Source organism: Mus caroli, unplaced genomic scaffold (assembly GCF_978045245.1).
Source record: "Mus caroli unplaced genomic scaffold, Mus_caroli_1 scaffold_13, whole genome shotgun sequence".
NCBI lineage: Eukaryota > Metazoa > Chordata > Mammalia > Rodentia > Muridae > Mus > Mus caroli.
Genome location: NW_028227268.1, coordinates 56,848,958 through 56,870,047, shown reverse-complemented (window position 1 = coordinate 56,870,047; position 21,090 = coordinate 56,848,958). Strand labels below are relative to the sequence as shown.

Sequence of the window (21,090 nt, the reverse complement as noted above, 5' to 3'; positions counted from 1 at the left end):
AATGCGGAAGGGGGGCGCAGGAAGACGAGTATAACACAGTACAGCAAAAATCAGTGTTAGAGAGTTGCCTTGGGTGTCAGGCATCAGATGGCAGGGATAAGGTGATCAAAGAAAGCCTCGTGGGAGAGATGATGGAGCAAAACTTGACTCAGTCTCCTGGCTGAGCAGAGGTGGTGTGATCAATCCCATTGGAAGCCATGGAGAGGTGTGGAAGTTGGAAACAGCCTGACTGAACTGGGAATAAAGGGTGAATGGTACATTGTAGACTGGAAGGAAGCAAGAACCTGGGAACAATGGGGACCCCTGAGAGGTTTTCAAATGAGGCTATAGTGACATCATTGAATTTGGCTAGTGTGTGCATCAAGGGATACAAATAAGGAGGGCTGTCAGGAAGCTGCTAGCTACAGCTCAGTCTGGAGCAGATGTAGGTTTTGTTTTTGTTTGTTTGTTTGTTTGTTTGTTTGTTTGTTTTTTTAGAAGAATCCAGTGATGAAGATATGAAAGGGTAAATACATTTAAGATATTTACAGGGTAAAGGGTAGATGTGTGGATCCCTGGCAGGTAGAGGAGCCCAGGAGTCCACTTGTCTAACCCAATGACAAGCAGTATCAGAATTTGAGCTTTTATGCCTATACCTTACTCTCTAGAGCCAGGAGAAAGAGCAACAGCAAAAGAAAAAGGCAGAGCCATATTAGAAGAGGTAGCTGTAGACCCAGAACCTCTAAAAGATTCACTGGTCTCCAGAGAAGACACAATTATGAGCCCATGTGAAAATACCATTTTTCTTATGCTTTCTCTCTAAAAGGATGAAGAACATATTTTGGAACTAAGTTTGCTCCTTGCAGTATAAACTATTGCTTTCTGTTTACTAAGCAGCAACTGCCAATTCTAGGCTTCTCAGAACACCACTCCATCCCACAAGGTTCATAGACCTAGGAAAATGACACTAGGAACATATTTGTGTCCTGAATACAGCCACATTCTCCCAGAGACTTGTTCTCAAGGCCCTGTAATACTGTACTCACAAGTAGCGGGGCTATACCATACACAACACAATGAGATTTCATAGCTGATGTGAAATATGCCCTATGAACAGCAAAAGGCATGGATGTTGGGGTGTAGCGGTGAGGGGGTGTGGGAATGTGGGGGTGAGGGAGACTTGGGGGTGGAGTAATCTGAAGGAAGATGCAATCCTAGAAGCTGCTTACTCTTTTAGCAGGGAGAGCAAGTCTTCGTATTTTTGTATCATTCGCTTTCCTTCAGCAGATTGCAAGTACCTATCAATTCACAAGAAAAGGGGAGAAAAAGATATACAATTAGAAAAGGCCAAAATATTACCATCTATCAGGCTACAGGCTACAGAGAAGTTACTGATAATTGGGGTCCTGAGGCAGGATCATGGTCCCAGGCCTCCCTGGGACAAATACAGGGATCTTGTGCAGCTCAAGAAATAAAACAACACTATCAAAAGAGAAAGAGACTGGAGATGGAACAGCTTTTTGGGCTAGTTTTCAAAAGGCCTTGAAAGAGATTGCATTCTCCTCCCTGAACATCTTCCACAGGCCACTAGGGGGCAGCCACACTTTCTAAAATTCCTGCAGAACCCCAAATGGCAGGGACAGTGTGATGTCTGTTGCTGTGTTTCCACCAACTGCTGTCCTGGCTAAGCTGGTCATATATACACCAGGTAGATGAATTTTCACAAAACATGAATAAAAAGAAAGTTGAGGGAGGAAAGAAAAATTCTAGGTGATGTTGTTTTCTGTGTATGAAGAAAAACATCCTTAAAACATTACCTGTATGTATATGTGCTTATCACAATGCTTCATATAATAATATATAGGTAATAGATACATGATGATCAGTAGGTAGGTAGATAGACAGGTAGATAGATAGATAGATAGATAGATAGATAGATAGATAGATAGAGACAGGCAGAGATTCCCTTTCCCTAGATAGGTACAAACAAAGGGTTTCTAAAATCTATCTAGGAGGACACTTATTCAGAAACATTGCTATTCCATGACAATGTTTGAGGCCTGACCCACCTCTCTCCTTCTAAAATGTACACACACACACACACACACACACACACACACACACACACACCTGTATGCAGAAAGCATCCACAAACACCGTTTTCTCTCACATGCATGCCAGAGGCTCCTGCCTGGATGCTGACTAGGCTGAGGACCACAGAAGAGAACAGAGTCTACCCTGCAATACTCTTAGCCACAGTGTTTCCCACCGCTTTTGACACTGGCTGCTATAGTAAATAAATGCCCAGTTCCTGGGAAAAAACTGGCGAAGTCTCTTTAATTTTCAAATACCTTCACACTAACTGCATGGAGTCCGTTCTTTGTCCTGCTAGCAAAATAAGGCAGCTTATTGCTAAATCCTTAACGTTCATCTTCTCCATATGCCAGCACAGGTCTCTTCATATGATCCCTAGAGCCTTCCGCAGAACCCTCCTCACTCCTGCAGAGAAAGCACTGTATTTCTTTGTTCCCTTTGGTGCTGAATGGGAGCAGTATCTCAGAGTGCTCCGGACCAGGCAGGTGGCTTGTACCTCATATTCCCGATTTCCCTCACATCCTGCAGGATTTCTATAGACCTCACAATGGCCTCACAAGTCTCAGACTCGGATCTGGAGAGCCTGAGGCAAAGATGCACACAGTTTACTTCACGAAGTGTCAGGCTACGCTGCCTAGTGGGTCTGAGGGGTCCTCAGACGCAATGCAATGATGCTCTCATTTCACTTTTTGCTAGAAAGCTACAGCATTCTCTCTCTCTCTTTTTTTTGCATTCTCTTTTTATTATGTTTTTAATTTTATGTGCATGAGTGTTTTGCATGTGTACATGCCTGTGCAATGCAATGATGCTCTCATTTCACTTTTTGCTAGAAAACTACAGCATTCTCTATATATATTTTTTGCATTCTCTTTTTATTATGTTTTTAATTTTATGTGCATGAGTGTTTTGCATGTGTACATGCCTGTGCACTGGTGTCAACAGAACCACCTGAAGGCATTGGACCGAGAGCCATCTAGCATATAGTGATGTTCTTTATGGTGGAAACCCCAGGGATAAAAATTAGCTGAGGTGGGGACTCCATTCCTGGGTGCTTCTTAGGAGCTGGATGCACTGAAGCCTTTGATACTACCAACCAGCAGCTCATCCCTACCCACTACTCAGCCAGCCCTATTCCTTCTGTCCTTTAGCTACCAAGGGCATCCTTTCCTGTCTCTGCTTCTTAAGAACCAGACCTATGACAGCCATGCAGTTTCTATGCCTGGAAGCAACCTTGACTCCTTCTTGCATGTCTTCTGTATTTGGCTCTAAGGCAGTGACTCTCTATCTTCCTAATGCTGTGACCCTTTAATATAGGTCCTCCTGTTGTGGTGATCCCCACATACCCCAAACCATAAAAATATTTTCACTTTTCCTACTTCATTATTGTAATTGTGTTGTTGTTATGAATCATAATGTAAATATCTGATATGCAGGATATCTGCTACATAGGATAACTGATATGCAATTCCTGTAAAAGGGTCATCTAACCTCCCCACCAAGGGTCCTTACTGCTTTACACGGGGCATGTCTGTGAGGTGTGGGTCCTCAGCCCTACTCCTGGTCAAATTCTCTATGTCTAGGAAGTATTGAAAGGAAGTGTGACTGGAAGCTCTCTCAGTTATTTCTTGGCTGTCTCTGGGACAGGGGGATGGGACTCACTTCCCTTCTTTCTCCCTGGTTTCTCCATATGCAATGTGGAAAGCTTACCCAGAACAGAGAAGAGATCAGCTCCACTCCAATCTCAACTGCTCATGTGGAGACTTCATGTCTGACTCATGACCCAGAAGTGAGGTAGTGACTGAACCCTACATTCGCCTCTGTCTCACATCTTGAAAGACATTTAATCTTGCTACCTGAGCCCAGGGTCTCTGTGGACATTCCTGACTCTAAGGAAAGCTGTAATGCCAACAGTCAGCTTCCAAATCCTTTGCCTTTGTTGTACTCGCCAATGCCAAGTGCTTTGAACAGGATCGAGGGATCCTACAAAGAGGGATCAGAGGAAGGTTGCCTGCCCCCAGGCAGGAAGCATCCTAACCCAATGTTTCCTTTCATGCACTGCTAGCAGCCGAGAGTCTTCTAAGACGCTCAGCTTCTAGGACGAGTCACGAAGCAGGCTCATATTTCCCTAACCTGGCTACTGTCAGTCACCAAGTCAGAGACACAGAGTCCCAGCACAGATTCAGACTTGACTGGGGAGGCCAAGAAGCTGCATTTCTAACACAATCTTCACAGCACATTTGGGAAGCAGTCATTATTTCCCAACTGCCTCAGGGATGTGAAGAATTCTTTTCCCAAGAAGTAATGTTGAGGCCTCCATAGAATGTGAGGCCCCTGATTAGTTGTTCTCTGGAAATCATCTATGGGGCTAAGCTTAAGTTAATCCCAAAGGACCCATGACTGGGGTGACAGAGCCTACAACATAAAACAATGGGCAGATCGTGTGTGTGTGTGTGTGTGTGTGTGTGTGTGTGTGTGTGTGTGTGTATGTCTTAGGTGCCTCTCAAGAATCAGATACTCACAGATGTGGTATGTTTTTGAAGTTGCCAAAGGGACCCTTGACGCGCTGCCTCAGCTCCTGTGCCCAGCGGATGCCGCCAGCCATAGTGGGCATGTTCTTGTGCACGGGAGAGAACCCTGGAGACATGAACAACTATCCTGAGGCAAGGGGTGGAGCCCCCAGCTCCCTCCACCCCAGGAGAGCCTTCTCTAGTTAACCCCACATTGCTGTATCTATTTCCAGACAGAAGTCAAATGCTCTGCTAAAGAGACCTTTGGGAGAATACAACAGCTCAGAGAACACGGGTGCTTCGCCCAGTCCTCCTGATTGAATTGGTCTAGTGGCTGGTCATAATTATTTTTTAGGACACCTCAAGAGAGTTTTACATGAGCATTGAGGGTCGAGGCAGCAGTCTTAAACAGATAATTTCATCTCTCTGGGACTCACTTTTCTCATTTAAAAAAACTGGGGTGGCATCTCCCTTGCTTAATAACAGCCAAAGGTTTCTTCGAGAATTCCGTCAGGTTATAAATGGACAAGCCACGTGAATAATGAATTATCTCAGCAGCCTGCATATTATGATCTTAGTCCACATACTGAATTTACTTCTGTATAAACAGTTAACACAATTTAGCAAAGGTGAGATTTCATCTACAATCAAAACCATTCAGCTTCTCTGGTAAAATTAAAATTGTCCACTCTCTACTGGCATTTCTAATTCTCAGTTGGAGCTGAGAGGGGACAGTCCCTTTACCTCATCATGAGCTCTATTGCAGAGATGTGACAGCTCCAGATTTTATTAGCTGTACACTCTATCTTACACATTTGAAAGTGGAACATGAGTTTGTTTCTGGCATGTTTCTCACTATACGCATGGCATGTGTGGGGGGTCTGGGTGAAAGGTCAAAGAATCAACATTAGAGGTGATTGGTTTCAGCATGAGAGCCAGACTCTACCAAAGATACAAAGAATGGCCACCAAAGGTCTGTGGCAAACAGCTCCAAGGCTGGGTGGATGGAGGAGATGGTGCTGAGCCACACACAGATGCCAAATGATGCCAAGGGATGCCAACTGTCCCTTATCAGCTTCCTACTAGTTTCTCCCTCCAGAGGCATAGTGGCTATGGCAGTGCAAGGGACAGGGAAGTTCTTTTTTGGGCTTGTAAAATGTACACTGAGTTATGATGACAATTAACTAGTGTGGCCACAGATCCATCAACTCACCCATCATGCCAAAGCCACAGCTGACCCCTGGTGGTCAAGATTTCACTGGTCTAGGTCACCCTGGCAATCTCAGCCTCCCACACTGGGAAATGAAATGCACAGTTCAGTGAACTCTACAATCACCCAAGATGATCTGGAATTTCCACCAAATGAACTATGCTGGTGGCTCTCAGAGGACATTATAGATCCATGTGTGAACAGTTGAATACAAGATGAGTGAGTGCCTATTACCCATCCCAGTAACAGAACAACACCCTGTCCATCCCCCTGGCAACCACCCTACCATGCTCTGCTTCCTTCTGGATGTGCTGACTGTAGATGACCCTCACAGCATCCAGTTCTGTGCTGAACATTCGGATGAGGGCCAGGTATTTTTGTGATACATCTTGTGCTACCAGGGGTCTTTTGATGAGGGTTCCTGTGATGTCCAGTAGCTGTAGAGAGGGAAGATGATAAGGATAGGCACTTTACCTTTCCAAGACAGCAAAAATTCTGCATCCTGTTTGATCTCTTCTCCTCCTTCTTATGTCTGAGTACATGAGGGATACACATATTTTATGGTGGAACTGTAGCTGTCCCACCAGCATGTGGATATCTGGAACCTTCCTCTTCTCCTTTCTTGGTTTCTTAGTTGTTTGGGGGAAGGGTAGGTGTAGTGTTTTTTTTTTTTTTTTTTTTTTAAAGAAGTTCTCACTGTGTGGATCAGGCTTGGCCTGGGACTCATAATCCTCCTGCCTTAACATCCTCAGTTCTAGGATTGCTACCCCTCTGTTTCACTACACCTAGCCTTTCTTTTTTCCTGCCGGGTATCTATCACATGTTCTTCTGTTGCAAGGATCTAAATTAAAGGAAAACCAACGACACCAGCAAGGTATACTGAACTACACACAGAAGATAGGACACAGGAGAGAGGTGGTGATGGAAAGAGACAGAAGAAGAAAGTTTCAGGAATCAGCTGCTATATCAGTCAGACATGGCAATTTGAGGTATTTTTCTGTACAGTAAAACCAGGGCCAGGTGTCTCCTAAATCAACAGAAAATAGAAATGGTTTAATGATACCTAGATCGGATTTTTCAACTGTGATGCTGCCTAAGGCTAAGCCACATAGGAATTCAGCTGTATTGGTATATGTGCTAGTCTTCTTAAACCCTAATCCAATTAAAACTGTGGTTGGCAACCTTCCTAGTCCTATGACCCTTTAATACAGCTTCTCATGTGGTGATCCCAACTATAAAATCATTTTCATTGCTACTTCATAGTTGCAATTTTGCTACTGTGATTTGTTGTAATGTAAATATTTTTGGAAATAGAGGCTTGTTGCCAAGGGATTGGGGCCCACAGGTGGAGAACCATTGAGTTATACTTTCTCATTTCTACTTCATACTTCAAGTCAGAGGTTCACTCAGACAGCAGTGCACAGCCAAACTTGGTGCATGGCTTTGCTTCATGGGACACTTTTCAAATGAGCTTTTTGAAAGAAAGAGAGAGAGAGAGAGAGAGAGAGAGAGAGAGAGAGAGAGAGAGAGAGAGAGAGAGAAAGAAAGAAAGAAAGAAAGAAAGAAAGAAAGAAAGAAAGAAAGAAAGAAAGAAAGAAAGAAAGAAAGAAAGAGAAACAGAATGGGGTAACTAAGAAAATATATGCTCACAGTTGAAAATATTTATTCTCTTGAGTCTTTGCAGAAAATAAAAGCTGCCATGTCTTGCTTTAAGTCAATGAAAGTGAAGTAGAGATACAATGTTAAGTTCATATCCACAAGTCCTAACACTGGAGCAAAATTGGCCCTTGTGTCCAAGACCCCAAAATGTTACCAGCTCATTTTCCACCAAGCCATTCCCTCATTACTTTTTAGTACTAGCCTTTAAGTCCTACAGAAGGGGAGAAAGGGCAAATGTCAGGATCTGGTTAGCTTTGTTCAGAATCTCAGGCTGTTCTAAAAAGTCCTGGGTTTCCAAGCCATGCCATGGGTAATAGCTGAGCACAGAGACGATGCAATGGGGGTGAGGCAGATCCTACATCAGCTGTCTCTGTGGACAGATATCTTGAAGTCTCTCCCCAATGACTCCAGGTACACTTTGAGCCTATATAAAGGTGCTGGCCCTTTCCTAAGGAAGTCTGCAGGGGCAGCTTTTTCTCTATAAGCAGGTACAGAACAGAAAGCAGTAGATCGTGTGTGTGTGTGTGTGTGTGTGTGTGTGTGTGTGTGTGTGTGTGTATACAGGCCAGAGGACCAACTCAAGTGTCATTCCCCCAAGTACCATCTACCATTGTTATTTTAAACAAGATCTCTCATTGGCTTAGAACTCAACAAGTAGGCCAGGTTGGCCAGCTACAGATATTCACTTGACTATATTTTCAGCACTGTGAAAGCAAGTCTGATTTCTTTTTTAAAATTTGATCTCTGGGAACTGAACTCAGGTCCCGGTGTCTGCAAAATAAATATTTTTCTAACTGAGCTATCTTCAGCCTGAGAAAGCCGCTCCCCTTTGACGACTGCATAAGAGAGCAACTGTGTTCTGTGCATTCTCTGCTGTTAGGGACTCGAGCCTCCTGTTAAGAATATGCAGACAAGGTTGCTGATAAATCACTGTGGCCCTCTTGCAGCACTGACTTGAGGACTTGGACTTTCACATCCCCTGACCATGACTTCCCAGCTACATATCATGTTAGATGATTATGGAGTGGTAGCGGGAGTTAAGTGATCTCTCTGGCCAGCTCCCCAAATCCTACCAATTACTTATTTGTATTCATTTATATTCACTGGAACATTTGCACTGAGTGAAGAAGAGGGGAAGGTGTTAATTTTTCTATTTGTGAGATGACCAAAAGAGAGACATAGATTGGGCAGGAAGGACTGGCTGGCTGTGGTTTCCCTAGCAGTTTCCAAGAGCTGTTAAGAAGAGTTAGGGCTCGATAAGGGGTATGCTTTTATGAAAACACTTTGAGAGTCTGGCCGCAAACAGAGATGTTTGGGACCAGGGCCAAGGCTATGAAGGGTTCATTGCTCTTTTGTCTAGAATCCTTACTCCATGTTTTCAAGAACTGAACAATCTAAAAACCTGTAGATAAGATAAGATAAGATAAGATCTATATTTATCCTTGGATAAATATAGATGTTCATTATGGGAGGATCCAAAGAATGTCAGAAAGGCCCTAAACAACTTCCCTGTAGAAGAAATTCTGAAGGCATGCCTAGACATAAAGCACATGTACCTCTAGACACATGCAACAGTGTCATAGGCAGAGTAAGGGACAAGCACAGTGTGTCACATGAACAGCCTTGGAATAGCAGGGGCAGAGAAATCCCGAGATTGAAGAGAGCAGTCTCTACACATGGGTAAAGTTATAGCCTCACTTCGCATCTGGTGCTGAGTCATGTCAGTTAATGGTATATAGGTTTATTCTATGGACAGCCGTAAACCACTCATGATGTATAAAGAAGGATTGCTGGAGTCTTGGTGAGTGAGTCACTAAATAACAAATACTTATTAAATAACCCCCTCCCACACACACACACAGGACAGTAAATGGAATATGGCGCACTTGGGTTATTTAATATTCAAGAAAAGCATAGATTTGCCCAACCAAAGTTTATGCCTCTTTGACAATTGTCCTATAAATCATTTAGTCTCTGTTTGGACATTTTTAATAACTAGAAACTTAACTTCTTAATAAAGTACATTTTGAACAACATTGATGAAAACATCTCTTCTCTTCTGAACCAAAATGCCCCCTCTCCCTTTGACTGTCTCTTAAACCAAGTCCTGAAGGCATCAGGCCTCTACACAGTTCATTGGAGACCTCTCCCACCCTACTGAATCTCACATCTTACATCAGCATCCTGATTGTGTAGCCACTTATGCTCTCACCATCCTAAACCATCTCTCTACTCTTCTTACCACCTGATATAGGGCAAAAAGGACCAGGACCAGAGTCATTCCACCTGCCAGTGCCTGAATCCTGTAAACCCCTTCTTTATAGAAGCTGTGCCAAGGCTAAGTCACCCTTGCCTTAGTAGTTAAGCAGCCTTAATACTTCTGAGCTGTGGCTTCAAGACAGTCACCAAACTGCACCTTTTTACTCTTAATGGTGACCCTCCATGGAATTTAAAAGGAGCACCGACATTTTCAAGGCATTTAAAAAACTTTTAAGAAAGCATAAATGATCTGCCTGAGAAGCACAATTATATATGCTCATTGCCCCTCCCCTCGGGAGGGGATGTTTGCAGGAAGGAATTAGAAGGGCACACTTACTATCCTCTGATGCAAGATGAGGACACATGGGTGAGACTTCTGCTCCGTTTGCACTAACCTTAAAGGCATGTTCCACATCAGGTGCATCATCAAAAGCTTGAATTAAGATAGTCCCCAATCTCCGGTCAAGATCTTCCACTCTTTTGTTAAACTCACAGACATCATTTTCAAATTCCTGAGGAGACATCGTATGTACGTAAGAAAACCCTGCTTTTCTGCAACCCAATCTCAGCAGAGCCTTGACTGCTAACCTTTGTGCTGAAATCAGTTATACCAAAGATTTATTTAATTCTCTAAACGTCACTGCATGTCCTAGTTTGCTCCTTTGTTGCTGTGATAAAACACTGAACAAAACCAAGTTGGGGAAGAGAGGGTTTATTTGATTTACACATCCACACGACAGTCCATCATTAAAGGAAATTGGAGCAGGAACTTTAAGCAGAAACCTGGAGGCAGAGACTGAGCGAGAAGCCATGAAGGAAAGCAGTGTATTGGCTTGGTTTTTTGGCTTGCTTAGCTGTATAATACAGACAAGACCTTCTTGCTTAGGGCTGGTAGTGCCCACAGTGGGCTGGGCCCTCCTGCACCACCCAATCAAGAAAATGCCCCCAGAGACCTGTTCAGAGGCCAGTGTAATAGAGGCAATTCTTCAACTGAGTTTTCTTCTTCCTAGGAATGAATGTCTAGGTATGTTTGTCAAGTTGACAAAGCCTAACTAGAACACCCTGGGAGCATGATGCTCTGGCCACAATGGTACAGTTGAATGAAACATAAAGCTGGCATTCACCAACCTTACTTGCTGTGCCCCCTTCTCTCCATTTCTGAACCCCTTTCTATTCTGCAGTGTCAGCTCATATTACCCTACAGATTATTGAAGCAGCAGCAGCCCCAGGGTCAACATCTTCTCTTCCTCCCCCAATTCAAAATGCAGCTCTTTTCCAGAGTCTCCAAATTAATGTAGTCTTTAGGAGGAAAGCAAACTAATTAAAATAATACACACGATTCCTTCCAAATACACCTTAATTGACTAAGACGGCAATTAGCCATTGTTCTTAAGTTTCTTAATTTAGCAAATAAAAACACAGGGTACACAGTTAAATCTGAGCTGCAGACAAACAATTATATTTTAGAAAATACAAGTGTCTCTTAATTATTGTTCTTTATCTGGCAAACCTAAGCATGCCTCACCTCTTAGGATGTAGCAGATTTCAAGAAAACTTTGATGGCTCAATGCTCTAATTTATACAAATACTATTTATTATTATTGTTGTTTTACAGGAGTAATGCGTGATCTTACTTTATATTTTAGAGATTTAGTTCTTTTTATTTATGTGTGAGAATCTGTCTGTGTGGTGTGCATGTGAATGCAGGCACATGCAAAGGCCAGAAGAAGGTCTCAGATCTTGGAATGGAAGTTCCAAGAGGTGGTGAACTGCCCAGTGTGGGCACTGGGAACTGAACTCAGGTTTTATGCAACAACCATCACTTCAGCCCCCATGTTTGTATCTTTAAAAAAAAAAAACAAAGAAAAGTAGGAAAATATAGAACATTTATACTTTTTAAAAGCTACATTGGCATTGTGGTATTATGACATGCTTTCATATATGTATTTCATGTGTGTATACACACATATATATGGAATATATCAATGTATATATGTGTGTGTATATAATATATGTATATATTATATATGTGAATATAAATATATATAAAATAAATAGGATATATGAGATTTTATACAGTTGTAAACCCATCATATGTAATATACATATTATTTATAAATATACATATATATTCTCTTTTGTAATCTATCTTCTTCTTTCTTTTATACTTCCAGCTAATGGACTTTTGATTAAGTCCTGTCCCCCTGGATCTGGCCAATAATGATCCCTAGAGGCTGAATGTGCTAATAATGAACTCCTGCCCTAATTTCTGCTTTTCCTCCTAGATTATAACTTCTTCTTATGTAATCCTGCCCTTTTTTTGGGGGGGGGGCGGAGAATCCTATTCCCTTTCCCCATCATATCAAGTTCTTTCTTTTCCTCTGGTACTTGAATTTGGGGGACCATAGGTGAAGCCTGGACTCTGTGCCCCGTCTTTAGAAAGTTCTCCCTTATCTTTGCTTATCTTAAATGATCTTCCTCTATCTAATCCTGAACCACCAATAAAATTCTACCAATATACTTGGTTTCTGTTTGGCAGTCTGTGCTTGAAGCTGGAGTTTATTTGCAGCCTTATTGAATATAATTGGTAAAACCATGTGTTTAAGCTTTACAGTGATGTTTTGATACCTGTACAACACTGTGGAATGATCAACACAATGGACTTACCATGAGTGGTAGGCTTAACATGAGTTTTTATTTAAAATCTATGATAACTTATCACCTCATATAACTGAGAGTTGTGTGTGTGTGTATGTGTGTGTGAGCGAGAGCAAGCAAGTGAGCAAGTGAGCGAGAGAGAGAGAGAGAGAGAGAACTATCCCATCAACAGACTTCAGATGCACAATATAGTGTTATTAACTATGATTACCATATTGTACATTACACTTGTAGAAACCACTCACCCCGCATCAAGAACACTTTGTTCTTATTGACCAACTCCTCCCATTTCCCTCTCACTCGTCCATTGGTAAGGTCTATTCTAGTTAGCTCTGCATACCTGACAATTTGACTATCTTAGATCCCAGCTTTAAGTGAGATCACAAAGTATTTGTACCTTTGCAAATAGTCTACTTTGCTCAGTTTAAACCTTTGAAACTTTAAAGTAGCCACTACTTCCTTTGCCAATAACCATAGATAGCATTAGTTTAGAACAGTCAATGGCTGGGTCCTTTCTGATTTATCTACCTGCATATAGAATAATTAGGATCTTTCTAATGACACAGGAACAACAATTTCTCCTGACAACAATAAAAAATAGCAGAGCCACTAGGACCACAGAGCCATATGGGCTTCTTAAGAAAAACAACAAAGCTATTAAATGTTTGGGGGCTGCAGCTAGAGGCAGCTGAAGAAGGATCCAGATTTGTGATTTAGCCACTCCAAATCCTACCGTGCCCTTGGGGTCCAAACAGTCATAGGAGCAGTCCAAGAAGACCTTGTACATCTCCTCAAATTCCTCATGCATGCGTTGGACTTTCTGACTCAGGGAGTTTCCTCTGAGGCCACTGAACTCAAGCTTTTCCAGATTGTTGAGATCCAAGGCTGTCTTCAGAAGATCCTATCAGGACAGTTCACAGAATCATTGAAGGAGTCATCACTACCACCCCCCCTCCCCTCCAGATGGAGGAGACTGAAATTATAGGTGTGATGGCTCCTTAGGAAAGTGTAATGTCTGGTTAGGTTCTTAGCCTTATTGCTAGAATGGGTTGGTTAAACTCCATAACAAACTGAAGGAACAAAACACAGTGGATTCACACAAGCCAGAATAAAGAAATAAATCATGAAATGTATGCTTCAGCATCTCTGTTCTACTACAAATTACAAAAGATCATCATAACTTGTATGTTTTATGTGGATTTTTATTCAAAGTGTCAATGTCAAGCTAGACGTGGTGATGCCTGTACTTCAGGCACTGAGGAGACGGAGGCAGGAGGATCAAGGCCAGGCTGTTTGTAATAGTGAATTCAAGGCCTCATGTGTGAGACTATAGAGGTAAAGAGTTACCCCGAAACAGCCCAGATAACCAGTTCAGAAGGTGGCTCTGGCCTTCTTGTAACCCTCTCTATCATATAAGACCCCCATCCCAACACACGTGTAACTTTTCTTGGCACACCAAACCACATTGCCATCTCAGTGACAGAAGGTAAATACTTACCATCTCTTTCCTGGGTTTCTTCATCTGGTGCAGGGTAGTGGTAACACTTGACACTGTGGTGGAAACTAGCTTGAACTGGTGTAGGCATAGGACTGAAGTGGTTTCCAGGACACCATATGTGTTACTGTTATCATTGACACACCACATCCCAGCTGTGCTCAGAATTAAGTGGCAGATGGATGAGACAGCCCCAAAACCTTGGGGTGGAGTCCCTCCCAAGCCTATGGAAGCCATGTCATGTCTAATAGTAGGGATGTCTTCTGAGTATGCTGAATGGGGAAGACTGAATTCATCCCTTGTGAAGACACACCTAAAAATCACAAAACCTCCAAACTAAGATCCAAGATGTGTTTGCTGTCAGAGCTCTCAGTCTATATACATGTTACACATACACATTCCCACACACACAAACACATACACCACACACACACACACACAGAGAGAGAGAGAGAGAGAGAGAGAGAGAGAGAGAGAGAGAGAGAGAGAGAAATGTTATAACTGTTATTTTGGAAACAGTTTATAAGGAGCCTGAGAAGACCCTCTGACATCAAGAAGTTGGAATGGTAAAAGTAAATACCTGATCTGTGAGACATCAGGTCCTGTCTCTATTCCAGAACATCCCATGGCCAGTGGTCACTGCCACTACTGACACCAAGTCCAAAAGGAGTGACAGTGACACAGCAGTGAGGAGGAGCCACAAACTCCTTAGACTGCCAGGAAGTCACCCACACAGCCTCTGGTAACCACTCAGAAGTCTGTTCATTCAGCCACGCTGAGGCATAATCAACAGAAAAAGCAGGGAGGGCAGAGACAGCAGCAAGAAAGAGACAGAATCATCAGGATCAGAGCTCTTGCTTCCATGCGTGTGTGTGTGTGTGTGTGTGTGTGTGTGTGTGTGTGTGTGTGTGTGTCTGTGCGCGCGCGTGTGTGAATCACTACTCTAAAATATTAGGATTTATGTTATAGAGAGAGCACACCTCTCTAGCAGAGTGAAGCCTCCAGTTTTATCTTCAGTATTAGAAAAGTGGAGAAAGGCTGAGAAGGAAGGAAGAAAAGAAGGAGGGAATGAAAATGCTAAAAGAAAACACAAAAACACTTCAAGGCATCAGTATAGGCCATGGCTTTTTGGACAAAACCTCCAAGGCAGAGGACACAGAAGTGAGAACAGATCAGTAGCAGAGAGTAACAGAAGAGACTGCAGGGCTTCTGCACAGCAAAGGAAGCAATCTACAGAGTGAGGAGACACAGCAAGGAGTCAGCTGTGGACCCACAAAGTATTTACATGTGATTCCCCGATGGAAAATTAATACCAGAGTATATAAGGAACTTGGTAACTAAACGTGAAATAATCCAATTATAAATTGGATAAAGAACATGAATTAGACACTTCTGAAAAAAAGAAATTGTATGAAAAATGAAGTGAGGGTTAGACTCAGTGTTGGCTAAAGAGGTTACACATGATGCAGTAGAATTAAAAATGATATCTTTTGTGTGCTGAAAGAATCCACCTGTCAGCCCAGAACACATTAGGAAGATAGTCATACTCTGTGCAGCTTTTGATAAGTGAATGTTCACACTGTAATTGTTTTATTGGTGTAATCTCTAAATGAGTGGAGGTAGCATATACAACCCAAATCCATGAAGCCAGCCAAACACATTTACCTGAATGAGAGGAGAGGGTCTGAATCATGGAAGAACACAAAAAGGCATCTGTGTGTTGACAATGTTTTTTTCTTGGTCTGTGGTGGTTGTGAGGGTGGGGTAGTTTGTGTGATCATTATTCATTAAAAGTTTGTATTTACATTTTGTTTATAAATAAAGAAAATCATGAGGCTTTCAAATTCATAAAAAAACGTTTAACTTTACCAGCTGTTAAGGAAACTTAACTTAAAATCACAATGAGATAGCTAACCACAGTTAGGATGGCTGGATTCTAAAAGACACAAGCTAACAAATGTAAAGAGTTTAATAAGCCAACAAGAGAGAACAGTATGGAGGGTCAACCGATCAACTGGAGATGGATCTACCATAGAACAACCCCAACCCGTTCCCTTCCACATAAGTATCTGAAGGAAACGATTTCAGCATATTAAAGAGGCACCAGCATTGCCCATATTTGTTGCTGAACTATTCATAATTGGTGAAATATGGAATGACCTTCATGTCCATCAGCTGGTGAATAAGCGAAATTCATTATAAATAAATAGTCACACGCTAGTATATGTGCCAAAGTATATAGAACTGTAGGGCATATATGAGGTGAAATAAGTCAGATGCAGGAAGACAAATAAGTCATGTTCTGTCACATGTGGATGCTTAAAACAATGCAACCCAACAGTGCACTGGTGACTCCTAGAGATAAAGAAGGTCATGGCAAGGGTGGGGGTGGAGGCTGATAATTGGGACACAAACACAATCAGATGGGAGTAAGGTCTAGTACTCTCACATAATGGTGGAGACTGGCAGTTCATCATAACATCTGATAAAGAATAGAAAGGAGGAACTCTAAGGAGGAATGAAGTATCCACATGTTGGTCTTCCTTCTTCTTGATTTTCTTGTGTTTTGCAAATTGTATCTTGGGTATTCTAAGTGTCTGGGCTAATATCCACTTATCAGTGAGTATATATCAAGTGACTTCTTTTGTGATTGGGTTGCCTCACTCAGGATGATATCCTCCAGATACATCCATTTGCCCAAGAATTTCATAAATTCATTGTTTTTAATAGCTGAGTAGTACGCCATTGTGTAAATGTACCACATTTTCTGTATCCATTCCTCTGTTGAGGGACATCTGGGTTCTTTCCAGCTTCTGGCTATTATAAATGAGGCTGCTATGAACATGGTGGAGCATGTGTCCTTATTACCAGTTGGAACATAATACCCATGGAAGGAGTTACAGAGACAAAGTTTGGAGCTAAGACAAAATGATGGACCATCCAGAGACTACCCCACCTGGGGATCCATCCCATAATCAGCCACCAAACGCACACTATGGCATATGCCAGCATGATTTTGCTGACATGACCCTGATATAGCTGTCTCTTGTGAGGCTATGTCAGTGCCTGGCAAATACAGAAGTGGATGCTCACAGTCATCTATTTGATGCTACACAGGGCCCCCAGTGGAGGAGCTAGAGAGAGTACACAAAGAGCTTAAGGGGTCTGTAACCCTATAGGTGGAACAACAATATGAACTAACCAGTACCCCCAGAGCTCGTGTCTCTAGCTGCATATGTAGCAGAAGATGGCCTAGTTGGCCATCATTGGGAAGAGAGGCCCCTTGGTCTTGCAAACTTTATATGCCCCAGTACAGGGGAATACCAGGGCCAAGAAGTGGGAGTGGGTGAGTAGGGGAACAGGGCAGGGGGAGGGTATAGGGGACTTTCAGGATAGCATTTGAAATGTAAATGAAGAAAATATCTAATAAAAAATTGAAAGAAAAAAAAGAAAGGAAGAACTCAAAGGCTCCACAGAGTAATGGGAACATGAAATGGTAATCACCCTAACTTGATAACATGTATTGCATAAAGCATTGAAATATCACAGTGTACTCCATAACATTTCCAGTGCTTACATGTTTACGGACATGCTAACTACTCTGGTTTGACCACCATGCTATAGACACACGACACATGATCACTAAACGTGCACAATTCAAATAATCATAAGATACTGGCTGGGAATCCTAACACATGTACAACCCTACTACTAGAGAGGCTGAGATAGGAGAACCATGATTTCTAGGCCAGCCTGGGCTACATAGAGAGATTTTGACTCAAAGAAACAACACTGTTCAACTTTATATGTTTAGAAGAAAACAAACGGATTCTATGAAAATGAAAATGACTCCATGGTAATTCATATCTCTTACTAGCTGCTTCATTTTACAGGAGGAAAATATTTGTGCCTTGGAATATTTCCCCAGTAGTCATTCTTCACAATTGTGTGGATGTCGATTTCAATTTGTTGAGAAATCCTCTCTAGCCATTTTAAGAAGACAGATGCATCTTGATATATTTGGTTATAGCAGAAAATGAGATGATAATTTCATTTTACTTTCTTATTCCTCAAGAAGCCTTGATGCATGTTCCTAGGTTGTTGGGGGGGCATTCTATTGATAATCTAGATCATGGAATCAGAGTGGTAGTTAATTACTGTATTTTCAGAGAAAGTTTAGTTTGTGACTTTCTCTAAAGTTCTTTCTTTGTCTTAAAACACCAAAACCCCACACTATTGCTGATGGCATAAAGCGCTTGCTGACAGGAACCTGGTATGGCTATTCCCTGAGAGGTTCTATCAGTACCTGACAAATACAGATTCAGATATTCACAGCCAACCATTGGACTGAGCCTGGGGACCCCAGTGGATGAGCTAGGGGAAGGACTGAAGAATCTGAAGGGGCAACCCCATAAAAGAACAATATCAACTAACTGGACCACCCAGAACTCCCAGAGACTAAACCACCAACCAAAGAATATACATGGAGGGAGTCATGGCTCCAGATACATATGTAGCAGAGGATGGCCCTATCTGACATAAGTGGGAAATGAGGCTCTTGGTTCTGTGGAGGTGTGATGCCCAGTGTAGGGGGATGCTAGAGGGAGTGTGTGAGTGGGTGGAGGAGCACTCTTATAGAGGAAAAGGGGAGGGGATAGAAGGGGGATGGGATGGGGAGTTTGTGGAGTGTTAACCATAAAGGGGGATATCATTTGAAATGTAAATGAATAAAATGATTTTTTAAAAAAGGGCCACACAACCCTCTTCCGGTCAGAAAAGCACCTGAGCAGCTGGGGCGCAGGGTCTGCTGACACTCGCCAACTGCCCACAACACCCACCACAGGATCTTAAGACTTCTGGTGAGTGGAGCACAGCTTCTGCTCCAATCCAATTGCGCGGGACCTGAGACTGCATTAGTTAGGGAAGCAGAAACCGGCCTGAGTAGGACCACAGGCCTCATCCGGCTGGATCAGCGCCGGGGTAGCGGGAGCGCAGGGTTGCCTGACACCCGCCAGCTACCCACGACCCCCGCCGCAGGATTTTGGGACTGCTGGTGAGTGGAACACAGCTTCTGCTCCAGTCCAATTGCGCGGGACCTGAGACTGCATTAGTTAGGGAAGCAGAAACTGGCCTGAGTAGGGCCACAGGCCTCACCCGGCCGGATCAGCGCCAGGGTAGCGGGAGCGCAGGGTTGCCTGACACCCGCCAGCTACCCACGACCCCCGCCGCAGGATTTTGGGACTGCTGGTGAGTGGAACACAGCTTCTGCTCCAGTCCAATCACGCGGGACCTGAGACTGCTCTGGTTGGGGAGAGAGAAATCCGGCCTACATAGGGCCACAACCCTCTTCCGGTCAGAAAAGCACCTGAGCAGCTGGGGCGCAGGGTCTGCTGACACTCGCCAACTGCCCACAACACCCGCCACAGGATCTTAAGACTTCCAGTGAGTGGAGCACAGCTTCTGCTCCAATCCAATTGCGCGGGACCTGAGACTGCATTAGTTAGGGAAGCAGAAAAACGGCCTGAGTAGGACCACAGGCCTCTTCTGGCTGGACCAGCACTGGGGTACCGTCAGCTACCCACGACCCCCGCCGCAGGATTTAGAGACTGCTGGTGAGTGGAACACAGCTTCTGCTCCAATCTTTAAATAGTGACAACGATAACAACTAACCCCAGAGATTACCAGATGGCGAAAGGTAAACGTAATAATCTTACTAACAGAAACCAAGACCACTCACCATCATCAGAACCCAGCACCCCCACTTCACCCAGTCCAGGGCACCCCAACACACCGGAAAAGCTAGACACGGATTTAAAAGCATATCTCCTGATGATGATAGAGGACTTCAAGAAGGACGTTAATAACACACTTAAAGAAATGCAGGAGAACACTGCTAAAAAGGAAGAAGACAATAAAGAGGAAGCACAAAAATCCCTTAAAGAATTGCAGGAGAACACTGCTAAAGAGTTACAAATCCTTAAAGAAAAACATGATAACATAATCAAACAGGTAGAAGTCCTTACAGAAAAACAGGAAAACACATCCAAACAGATGATGGAAATGAACAAAACCATACTAGACCTAAAAAGGGAAGTAGACACAATAAAGAAAACCCAAAATGAGGCAACACTGGAGATAGAAACCCTAGGAAAGAAATCTGGAACCATAGATACGAGCATCAGCAACAGAATACAAGAGATGGAAGAGAGAATCTCAGGTGCAGAAGATTCCATAGAGAACATCAGCACAACAATCAAGGAAAATGGAAAATGCAAAAAGATCCTAACTCAAAACATCCAAGAAATACAGGACATAATGAGAAGACCAAACCTACGGATAATAGGAGTGGATGAGAATGAAGATTTTCAACTCAAAGGACCAGCAAACATCTTCAACAAAATTATTGAAGAAAACTTCCCAAATCTAAAGAAAGAGATGCCCATGAACATACAAGAAGCCTACAGAACTCCAAATAGACTGGATCAGAAAAGAAATACCTCCCGACACATAATAATCAGAGCAACAAATGCTCTAAATAAAGATAGAATACTAAAAGCAGCAAGAGAAAAAGGCCAAGTAACATATAAAGGCAAGCCTATCAGAATTACACCAGATTTTTCACCAGAGACTATGAAAGCCAGAAGATCCTGGACAGATGTTATACAGACACTAAAAGAACACAAATTCCAGCCCAGGCTACTATACCCAGCCAAACTCTCAATTAACATAGATGGAGAAACCAAAGTATTCCATGACAAAACCAAATTCACACATTATCTCTCCACGAATCCAGCCCTTCAAAGGATAATAACAGAAAAAAACCAATACAAGGACAGGAACCACGCCCTAGAAACAACAAGAAGGTAATCCCTCAACAAACCTAAAAGAAGACAGCCACAAGAACAAAATGCCAACTTTAACATCAAAAATAACAGGAAACACCAATTTCTTTTCCTTAATATCTCTTAATATCAATGGACTCAACTCCCCGATAAAAAGACATAGACTAACAAACTGGCTACACAAACAAGACCCAACATTTTGCTGCTTACAGGAAACTCATCTCAGAGAAAAGGATAGACACTACCTCAGAATGAAAGGCTGGAAAACAATTCTCCAAGCAAATGGCATGAAGAAACAAGCTGGAGTAGCCATTCTAATATCTGATAAGATTGACTTCCAACCCAAAGTCATTAAAAAAGACAGGGAGGGACACTTCATACTCATCA

At 42.7% G+C, this 21,090-nt stretch overlaps 1 protein-coding gene across 1 annotated transcript in view; it reads right to left on the bottom strand.

The window, feature by feature from the left end:
* Dnah9 (dynein axonemal heavy chain 9) overlaps window positions 1-21,090 on the bottom strand; it is a 352,309-nt gene that overhangs the window by 296,229 nt on the left and 34,990 nt on the right. Inside the window, exons 7-11 of the mRNA XM_021178488.2 lie at window positions 13,100-13,267; window positions 10,104-10,220; window positions 6,077-6,227; window positions 4,593-4,707; window positions 1,209-1,277 (exon numbers count right to left, since the gene is read on the bottom strand). Of these exons, the coding sequence (XP_021034147.1) occupies window positions 1,209-1,277; window positions 4,593-4,707; window positions 6,077-6,227; window positions 10,104-10,220; window positions 13,100-13,267 (620 nt within the window). The remainder of the gene's footprint in view (window positions 1-1,208; window positions 1,278-4,592; window positions 4,708-6,076; window positions 6,228-10,103; window positions 10,221-13,099; window positions 13,268-21,090) is intronic.